Source organism: Copadichromis virginalis, linkage group LG22, assembly GCF_057382275.1.
Source record: "Copadichromis virginalis isolate Kocher_CV1m ecotype Utaka linkage group LG22, C_Virginalis_male_GT1.1, whole genome shotgun sequence".
NCBI classification, from domain to species: Eukaryota; Metazoa; Chordata; class Actinopteri; order Cichliformes; family Cichlidae; genus Copadichromis; species Copadichromis virginalis.
In genome coordinates, this window is record NC_140638.1 from 9,950,789 (window position 1) to 9,960,833 (window position 10,045).

Sequence of the window (10,045 nt, forward strand, 5' to 3'; positions counted from 1 at the left end):
CAACTATGAGCACCTCCTGTTTCGGTTGTTTGATAGGTTTTAAAATTTGTATCTCCTGGTGTCGTGTGGAAATTTCCAGCTTTGTAAAGTCCAAGTCAGATTTCCCCATGAAGTATCAATCTATTCATCGGTCTCCTCTCCTGCTCCACAAACCTCACTCTGAGCTCTTTTTACTCCCCTCCAGGCTCAGATTAAAACACAAAGAGCTCAATTAATCCAGGAGCCCCCACAGCAGCGTGGCCCCATGCCCACAGCTGCCACCTAGCTATTTCCTGTTCCACCCTCCTGGCTTAACTGTGAACAGACCTCAGTGTTGGGCATCCAGCAGGAGAGAGATCACCTCCCTCTGGTCAGGAGTGTGTGGGTCATACCTGGAGAGGATAGAATAGCTAAAATAAAAGACTTGAGCAGTGTGGAATTTTTATTTTGGAGTTCGATGGCAGTGAAGCATGCATGGCTTTCACTTCTCTCAGGAAAAGGAAAGACCTCCTCCAAAACACAAGTGTGGACCACTACTGGCTGGTCCTCCTCCCTCTGAGGGATGAGAGGGAGTGAATCACAGTGGAGAGCTGCTCGCTCTTCAGTCTAGCAGCGTCTGCTCAGCTGTCACGTATGCCGAGTGACCCACGACCTCTCGCTGCTGCTTTTCTGCCCGAGAGAAGATGGGAGTCTTATCTAAGTGACCGGCTCCAAACGTGGATCTGAATTCTTTGTTTTGCATACGGAAGTTTTAAATCTGTCAACCTGTGCATGACTGAGGTGAGTGACTTTTATTTAACTTTATCTTTGCTGGGAAAAAAGATTTTTTACATTTTATTACACCCCTTAACAAATATAAAGCTCTACTGTCATGCAACTCAGTAGTTTATTAGCATGGCCTCCTGTTTTTTTTTACAACACCACAGACAATTAAAGGTTTTTACAAGCTGAGGAGCTGCAACATGCCCAAAATTATAGCACAGTGAGTATGTTGTCACCCAGTCTGTCACATGTATTTTCCATCAGTCTTAATCTCACTCTCTTTAAATGTTTTTGACAGCAGCTCCACCTCATTTCTCATTTTTTTGACTACTGTTAAAAAGTGATTTTTTTCAGCAGTTTCAAGTTTCCTCATTGGACTTAAACAGGATTATCTAAGCAGGAAGGGCCGAGCGGGAGTGCATTTACAGGGTTTCACATAAACAGCTGCCGGGCTATGCTTGCGTGGAGGTTGTTGGACTCGTCTGGAAATGTTAGGTGTTAAATCTGTCTGCCCGAGACTGCGGCTGCACAAAATGTGTCCCTCCCTCTGGTATTTGTGTGGTGCTTCGAGCTCACCACAAACTGCCAGTCCTGGAGCCATGAAGAAAAAAATATTTATACACGATTTCATTCTGTAATCGAGAAAACAGAAAAAGAGGCGCCTCTTTGTGTCATTTCTCCTTATAATTAAGTATTAAAAACGTCGCCTTCTTAAAACAAATGAGAAAGTTCATGGAGGGCACTTTTTTCAAAAAAATTTACACAGTTTGAATGCTGCACTGAAAAAAAGAAAAATTTGTAATTAAAGTGAAGTTGAGATAAAAGGTCTCTGCCCTAAAAATAACCTCATACATAAATTGCAAAACCCTAGCCAAGTGAACAAATGTGACGTGTGTTGATTAGCAGACAGACAGTTGAAACTATGAAGGTTTAAAAGGTGATGCTAACACTAAAGTGCCTTAAAACTGCATTCTTTTTCATGACCACCAGGGGGGAAATGTGTGGTTGGAAAAAGACTTCTAGTTCTATCAGAGAACAGCCCTTTGTAAACACTAAGTTTATGGCCTCAATCACTCACTTCAGGTCATATTCAATATATAATTAAGTGAGTTTTGGCAGCTTTCCTTTAGTCTTCTCATGGTTACTTCCAAAAGATAGACCTAACAAAAAGCCTATAAGTTTTTGCAGTCGTTAACATAGTGACTGGTGAAACGACCACATATTGTGAATTTGACTATGAAACCTCAAGCTCGCTGGCTTATAGAATGCAAGCTGTAATCGACAGCCTGTTGTACATACCCTGGATAATCCTCCTCTCTGACTCTTAGAATGACCAGATGGACTTTTTTAAGTTTGTGAAGACATTTAGTCTCAAGAGCTGAAACGTCTGATCGTAATGACCCACGCCTTTTGTCACAAATTTGCTCACATGATCAACAACCCTCAGGACCACCCCCATGGGGACGCTCCTCCCTGTGCTCAAGACTCACACAACCTGGACAACTGAGAACCTACAAATCCCCAAATTTACAAAATTAACTATTTTATTCTGTATGACCTGAAAGTAGAAACATGAACTGAGCAGGAAGGCCTGGGGATGTTTTTTAATTAATTTTTTTTAATTTTGTGAGTCTTTGATTTTCTCTGTTTTTATTCCATTAATGGTAGTTTAAAAGAATAGGTAAACAAAATAAAATAAAAAAATATAATAATAATTTAAATAGATAAAAAATAAAGGATCATTTTTAAAGATTTAAGTTCATTCTAGCTGTTGTTCTAAGCGGTGCTTGGCAGCATCGTGAAAAGTTGGAACAGCGTGGATCTGGATCATCTGGCCTCCTGCAGTGTCATCTCACTTTCCCAGCGCTGATAGTGAAAGTCAGTTTGGGATTGTTGTTTGTGCTGTGGACTGTTTCAAGATGCAATGATAAAAATCAGATTATGGAAAGAACTTTTATCCCCACCGGAAAAATAAAAATAACTAAGCAGACACTGAAGGAAATCCTCCCCCAATCCCTGGACAAATTGCTCCCTGCTGTTGCATAACACTTTATAACTGTTTCCTCGTTTTTATTTAAAATTTAAGTTAAAAAATAAATAAAATGTAACCTCAATGTTAAACCTCTGTGCAGATGGAGTTCAAGTTAACCTAAGCTGAGATCTGCTTGATATTTTTGCCCACAGACACGTGAGTGTTGATGCAAACAAAAAAAAACTTAGAAAGAATGAGGTGATATGTGCACTGTGATAAATGCTGCAGTCTTGATAAACTGTGTAAAAGTACAGGGTGTAAAGTCAGTCTTTAATCGTTTGAATCGAGCTAAGCTGAAAACTAAATTGCTCACTTATGTTGTTAAGGTCTGGGGGCAGCAAATTGAGGGTGCAGAAGTAGTCACGCTTCTTCTTTGATTAAATCCCAAACAGAAGGCAGTGTTGGTTGGGAACCACCAGTTCCCATGAGTAAATGGACCCCGAGCCAGCCACAAAGCAACTACAACTTTAATTTGGCCAAAAGCAAATTAAAGAAAGCCTTTGAGAGCACACTGGGGCTGCCAAAAGTCGCTGGGATAAAGATCAGGGTGGGAGAGCGACCCAAACCCCCAGCAGCAGCAACTGGAACGGGGCACGGTTTGGTCCTCCCCAGAGAGAGAGCAGGAGAAAGAAAAACATTCGGCTCCCATGGAAATTGTTTTTGTAGTGACAGGGAATGTGAGGGGGTGGGAAGTATCAGTCATCATGTTTACATCAATCCTTACTGTAACCGTGGGACCGTCTGCGAGACGGGTCCGGAGCAAATCCATCTACCGCGGTCTAATGCAGCCCCTCGCTCTCTTAAAGGGTCGATTCACCCAAATAACAGAAGGATGCAGTCGCTCTGAGAAGCTTTTTTTTGTATGGGAAATGTCAGGTCGTTTTGTGCTGACATCCGTGGCTGTCCTCAGGATAATATATATATATATATATATATATATATATATATATATATATATATATATATATATATATTTTTTTTTTTTTTTTTTTTTTTTTTAACTGTGATTACTCTCTTGAATGATAATTAAATTTGCTAACAGTGAAATACTTGTTAAACATCTCTAACAAAAAACAGAATGTCTCTCCCGGAGATTTAGGTGCCATTTTTCTTAATGTTTTTGTAGGCATCCCTGAGGCTGTTTAACCCCCATTAAAACAATTAGTTTTAAGTTTTTGCAGCTGTGAGCAGCTTCTTTACTTCCTCAATGCATTGCAAAGAGGGACAACGGCGTGTTTGCCACGTTTGTACTCTGTGTTCTCACGGTACACTTTAATTAATTCTTTGTGGCACAGATTCAATAAGGTGCTGGAAACATTCTCAGAGATTTTGGTCCATACTGACATGACAGCATCACGCAGCTGCTGTAGATTTGTTGGTTGCACATCCATGATGAGAATCTCCTGTTCCACCACATCTCAGAGGTGCTGTGTTGGATCACAGTCTGCTGACTGTGGAGGTCATTCAAGTACAGGGAACATGAGTTTTGTGACATGGTGCATTGTCTTGCTGGAAGCAGCGATGAGAAGATGAGTGCATTGTGGTCACTAAGGGAAGACGTCAAGGAAACATCCACCCCACCATTGCACCATGATACAAGCCAAGGTGGATCTGTGTCTTCTGCTGTTGTAGCCCAACTGCTTTAACATTCAGAGATGCTCTTCTGCATACATTGGTGTAACAAATGGTTATTTGAGTTACTGTGGCCTTCCTATCAGCTCAAAACAATCTGGCCTCCTTTGACCTCAGACATCAACAAGACATCTTGGCCCACAGAGCTGCTGCTCACTGCATACTTTCTCTTTTTCACTTTCTGAGAAACTCAGACCAGTCTGGCACCAACAATGATGACACATTCCAAGTCACTCACATCACCATTATTCCACATTTTGATGCTCAGTTTGAACTTAAGCAGGTCATCTTGACCATTTAGATATATAATAGATATTTATGTTATAGAGCATTGAACAAGTGTACTTAAAGAAGTGGCCAGTGAGTGCATATGACAGATAATAAACAAAAGAATATTACATCCAGTTTAATGACTTACTAAAATCTAACACCTGCCAAAAGATTATCACAAGCTAACAATAGAGAAATGCTCCTACTTTATATAAATACCAATTAAATAATGAAATAACTTGCTGTGAAACCTTGTGTGCAAAACAAACACAACTCCTCTCAGTTCCATTGTTTTGGGGAAGAGGCAGAAATTAGAAATTCACTGCTACATTTCTGTGAACCCGACCTTTTCACTTCCTGCCGGTCTCCCATCATGAGTGTGAGTTTCTTGGAGTGAACATGTGAAACCTGACATGCCACTTCTTCTGTGGGAAAAAAATAAAAACTGCGTAGCCGGAAAGGCGCCCCTCTCATAAATATAAACATCCCCATCGGTCTCAGCAGACCTCTCGCTGCCGTCCTCTCTGCCTGGCTTGAGTGTCGTCAGAGGAAGACAATGTCTCCTGACCTCTGACACCCATTTAGATCAGAAGAATGACGGGTGGTGCTTTGGAGCAATGCATTTTTTAGGCTTAAAACACTTTTTTTTTCTTTTGAGATGACTTTGAAAGCATTTGTTTTTCTTGTTTTTCTGACAGGATCTGCCTCGGGTTATCCAGGAGGTAAACGTGTAAAAGGAGATGGTGCGTGTCTGAACCCACAGTGAACCAAGATGGAGCCAATTAAGAGAGATATGGAGCTGCTGAGTAACAGCATGGCGACCTACGCTCACATCAAAGGTAAAATCGTAGCAGGGCTTTAAGTGTGGCTTCCACCATGGAGTTGGGGACAACCTCAAGGGGTTATTAGATGAATCTATAAAACCGCAGGCAGCTTGCTACACCACACTGTATGACTTTACGTAGGTTGTACATGAATATTTCTTTCTAAGCTCCTACACGAGTAACTCTGCATGTTACAGTTCAAAGAAATCTTTATTTAACTTTATACTTTAAACTTCATTCTGATTGGCTGCCTCGTGCAAACAGAAGGGTTTAACAACAGTGGGTGGGGCCTTTGTGCTCACACCTAGAGCCATAATAGTTTGCTTTAATAACGCTCTGCCTGAGACGGCCATATTAGGGATATCCCTTCTTAGTGACATCACAAAGAGCCAAGAGTAGAAAATCTGGTGAAAATCAAGCGTTTAGAGTCTGAAACCTGAGTTTTTGGCTCACAGGGTTTACTTTAACATACACTGATCTGAGTATTTGAAACTTTCGCTGTCTTTGATATGAGCATCCACCACTCTAACAGTATAGAGATGACAGAAAATAAAGAAAAGCTTAATAAATCCACTTTTTAATGCTTTTATTTCAGTAAATTAGTTTTTCTTCCCTCTTCTTGTGCAGCCAATCCAGAGAGCTTTGCCCTCTACTTCATGATGGGCGTCTGCTTCGGGCTTTTCATGGCGCTGTGCCTCCTGGTGGCCGGCATCACTTGCAGGGCTCGCCGCCACAGAAAACCACCTCCGTCTCCATCGAGGAGACAGCTCAAGGAGTCCAGTGAAGAGGAGGAGGAGGAGGAAGAAGAGGAGGAGAGTGTAGGAGAGGAGAGGGCGGTGGATACGGAGATCCCTAAAGTGACAGTGGGTCCTCTGAGTGACCGCAGCAGCCAGTCTAACGGCACTCTGAGGAGCCTGAACGTTTTCACCTCGGCCGAGGAGCTGGAGAAGGCTCGACGGCTGGAGGAGAGGGAGCGAATCGTCAGGGAGATCTGGAGGAACGGGCAGCCGGACATCCTGGTTACGGGGACCGGGACGATTGGACGAGTTCATTACCACTAAGAGAGACTTGGACTGAGCTTTTAAAAAACCTGTAAGGGACAACCAATGGAGAGAAACGTGCCTTGTATGGAGGCACAAAAATGGACGCAAACTAATCGCAACATTAAAATATATATATATTATTTACCGATTAAAGAGTTTGCAATAACTTAACTTTTATCATGTAAAATGAAATTTAGAAGAAAATCCACTCTACTCAAAACAAAATACTAGTATTTTTAAAGTCCCTAAATAAATTGCAGTATTACAAAAATAAATATGAATAATAAGAGAGAAAATATGTATGCAAGCTAACCATTTAAAAATTCATAAAAGTTATTTTTAATCAGCCTTTTTTTCATGCTTGAAGTGTTTCTCAGTCAAGATGTAGTGGCATTATGAAAAATTACAAAAACAAACAAACGCACACCAAATTATTTTAGAGGTTTGGGGTTGCATGTTGCGTATCTCCTCATATACATTTTTTTATTTCATTATTTTAATTTATTATTATGGAAAATCGGACACTTTGGGCCTCCATAAATGTGGACTATCACAGATTTTATGCACAAGTGTTTGTTTTGGGGGGAAGGTTGGCTTCATGTGTATTCATCTTTGGAATGTGAATAATTAAAGCTAAACCACTTTTTAATAAACAAATGGTCTTATAGTCACTGTTTTCCAAAATGAAGAATAAACAATTTTTAAAAAGAAAGAAAGAATAAATGAAGAAAAATTGTTAAGAATATGCTGATCTTGCTCTATCTGCACATTTCAAGTTAATAAGTCAAAGCTGATATAAAAACCCAAAATGATGATGGCAAAAAACATTTCTTTATGTGGTAGAAACAAGCTTCCATATCACAATGATGTGAAATAAGGGAGATTAAAAAAACATAGTCAGTATAAAAGAAGGCCTCTGATTTTCCCACACATTATGAAGCTTCAATCAGTTTTGGGATCGTCAGTACCCCACAGCATCCACACTATTAGTCACATACAGTAAGCTGTTAAAATGCTCCAAAACACTCCAACAGCACACACACATCGAAGAGTTTATTGATTTAAACTCAGTTATCTAGACAGATGATTGTAAGAAAAATACAATTAAATCCAGTCTATTCATGATTATTATAAAGGAGAAAATCCACAGAGGCTACCAGGCTTTTCAGCTCTGGGGTTGCTTCATGCTAGGCTGTGGCCCCTGTAGTGGGCAATGATGGTACTGCAGGTTGGTCTTGAGAACCCATTAACTACATATATATAGATATAGATATATTTAGTGGTACCTTCTGAATTCTTACATGACTATAGGATGAGTCTATGCAGGCTCTTAGTAATCCCAGGTCATGTTAGACTACATCCTTAAGCTAAAGGTATCTGGACTTCTTGGTTTGTGAAGATGTTTTATGTTTAGTCTAAGACGCTTCTTCACTTGTAAAGCAACTGATTGAGACTATTGGAGACTTAGAGACGGTCCCAAGGGTTTTTGACCCACTAGTAATCATATGGGTCGTTACGGGTCACCATCATGCGAGTTGTTGAGATCAGATGGGTCAAGGTTGAAATGGGGGCTGATCTGCCTGGGACTGCATTAAAGGGAACTGATAGCTGGTGTTTTAGGATAAGATGCACATATATATAAGATGAATCAGAAGATAATCCTTTTGGGTTAATTCTAATGAGAATGAACTATAAGTAAAATCAGCCAAAAGTCACTTCTAAAAACGTAGCTTCTCACACACCTCTAAAGAACTCGTCTTTAGACATTCGGAACCTTTCGAGCCCATTTTCCCTGCCTCCCAGTTTGAGCAACAGCACCTTCTCTCTGGTAAAGACGTGTCTGTTTGGAGGTATGAATAAAACCATTTAGCTCAAAAATACTGTAGGTTTTACCAATGCAGATGGTCTCAGAGTGGATCCCAGTAAACTCCCAGGAGATCCGTTCGTTTTTTGCTGGCTGAATTTCTCTCGTGCGCCATGAAAAGGTCGATTATGCTACAGCAGGGGAGTTTGTGTCCCGTGTCTGTCAGCTGTCATGTTTTAAGTGGCACTGCCTGAACTGGAGATTGTTTTAGGATGGGGGGGAAAACTGCTTTCCACAAGCTGGCAACTGGCACTCATTTAGGTCTTTTCTTCATCCTTTTACGTTGATGACATTCAAATCTATTGTCAACTGACTGATGATTTGGCAGCACCACTGAACTCCCTGTACGATTGCCTGAGAGAGGTTAAAGATTGGCTGGCAGAAAATTCTCTCGTTTTAAATGAGAAAAAAACTAAAGTTATGGTGTTCGACAGCCATATTCCTCGAGACCAGCTTGTTGCTCTGCTGGGGCCCCTTGCTAACTCTCTCTCCGATTCTATGCGTAACCTGGGTGTCTATTTGGATAGCTCCTTTAAGCTCGATAAGCAAGTATCATCTGTAGTTAAATCTGGTTTTTTTCAACTGCGCCAGATTTCTAAAGCTAAGCATTATATAGCACACAGGGACCTGGAAAAACTTATCCATGCTTTTGTGACCTCCAGGTTAGATTATTGTAATTCTCTCTACTGTGGTCTCCAAGCCTTCTCTCTTCGAAGGCTGCAACTCGTTCAGAATGCTGCGGCTCGCCTTCTTACTGGCACTAGAAAATTTGACCCTATTACTCCGGCTCTTGTTGATCTGCACTGGTTACCAATCAAATATCGCATTGAGTTTAAAATCTTGCTACTCACTTTTAAAATCCTGAATAACATTGCGCCCAGCTACCTCACTGACCTCCTCAATTGTACATTTCTTGTCGTGCATTAAGATCATCAGGTCAATTACTCCTGGCCCAACCTAAGTTTAGACTGAAGACCAGAGGCGATCGTGCCTTTGCTTCAGCTGCACCCAACCTTATTCGAGCCTTGGATTCTATCCACTCCTTTAAATCAAGATTAAAAGCATATCTATTTGACTTTGCTTTCCCGACCAGTTAATACCCTTTTAAATCTTTTAAATTTTAAACTTTTAAATCTTTTATTAGATTTTATTAAATGTATTATTTTTTATTAATTTTACTGCTGTTTTTGTCTTCTTAGCATATTTTGTATTTATCTAACTCTCCTGGTCTGTTAGTGCCTCTATCCTGTCTGTGCTTGTGCCCGATTTGTACCCTGTTATTGACCTATGTTGACTCTCCATATTACTGTGAAGCACTTTGGTGTGCCTTCGGGTTTTTAAATGTGCTATATAAATAAAATTGTATTGTATTGTAATTGTATTGTATTTTACTGATTTTATGAGCATTTCCCATCCATTTCAGGTTTTTATCCTAATACACAGTAAGCAATTTTTTGTGGATGTTTGTGTTAATGGCAGTTTAAAGACATTTTCTTGCTCTGAGGCTGATGCGCAGAGAGAAGGTGGAACCGTTTAATTAGATATTATAAAAACAGCCTACTAAAGTACCTGTTAAAGCTGCAACACAACACTATTGTTTTTTGTCAAAACTTGTATCAAATCATAGCCACAAACGTCA

General features: G+C 40.3%; 1 protein-coding gene across 3 annotated transcripts; it reads left to right on the top strand.

Annotated features, from left to right (window-relative positions):
* The first annotated feature begins 300 nt into the window (after positions 1-300).
* On the top strand, positions 301-9,782 carry eva1bb (eva-1 homolog Bb (C. elegans)). 3 transcript variants are annotated; one of them, XM_085446994.1, is made up of 4 exons: positions 301-759; positions 906-961; positions 5,374-5,514; positions 6,127-9,782. In XM_085446994.1, the coding sequence occupies exons 3-4, from the start codon at positions 5,448-5,450 to the stop codon at positions 6,558-6,560; spliced, it is 501 nt and encodes a 166-aa protein (XP_085303120.1). In that variant the 5' UTR covers positions 301-759; positions 906-961; positions 5,374-5,447; the 3' UTR covers positions 6,561-9,782. The 3 variants fall into 3 exon arrangements, with proteins under 3 accessions (XP_085303120.1, XP_085303119.1, XP_085303121.1); XM_085446993.1 differs by lacking the exon at positions 906-961; XM_085446995.1 differs by lacking the exons at positions 301-759; positions 906-961 and adding an exon at positions 2,854-2,929.
* The last annotated feature ends 263 nt before the right edge of the window (positions 9,783-10,045 follow it).

Bases quoted from the DNA above. Each gene is read 5' to 3' on its own strand.
- eva1bb (XM_085446994.1), top strand. From the start codon at position 5,448: ATGGAGCCAATTAAGAGAGATATGGAGCTGCTGAGTAACAGCATGGCG. The intron at 5,515-6,126 runs GTAAAATCGTAG...CTTCTTGTGCAG, and splicing joins GACCTACGCTCACATCAAAG to CCAATCCAGAGAGCTTTGCC.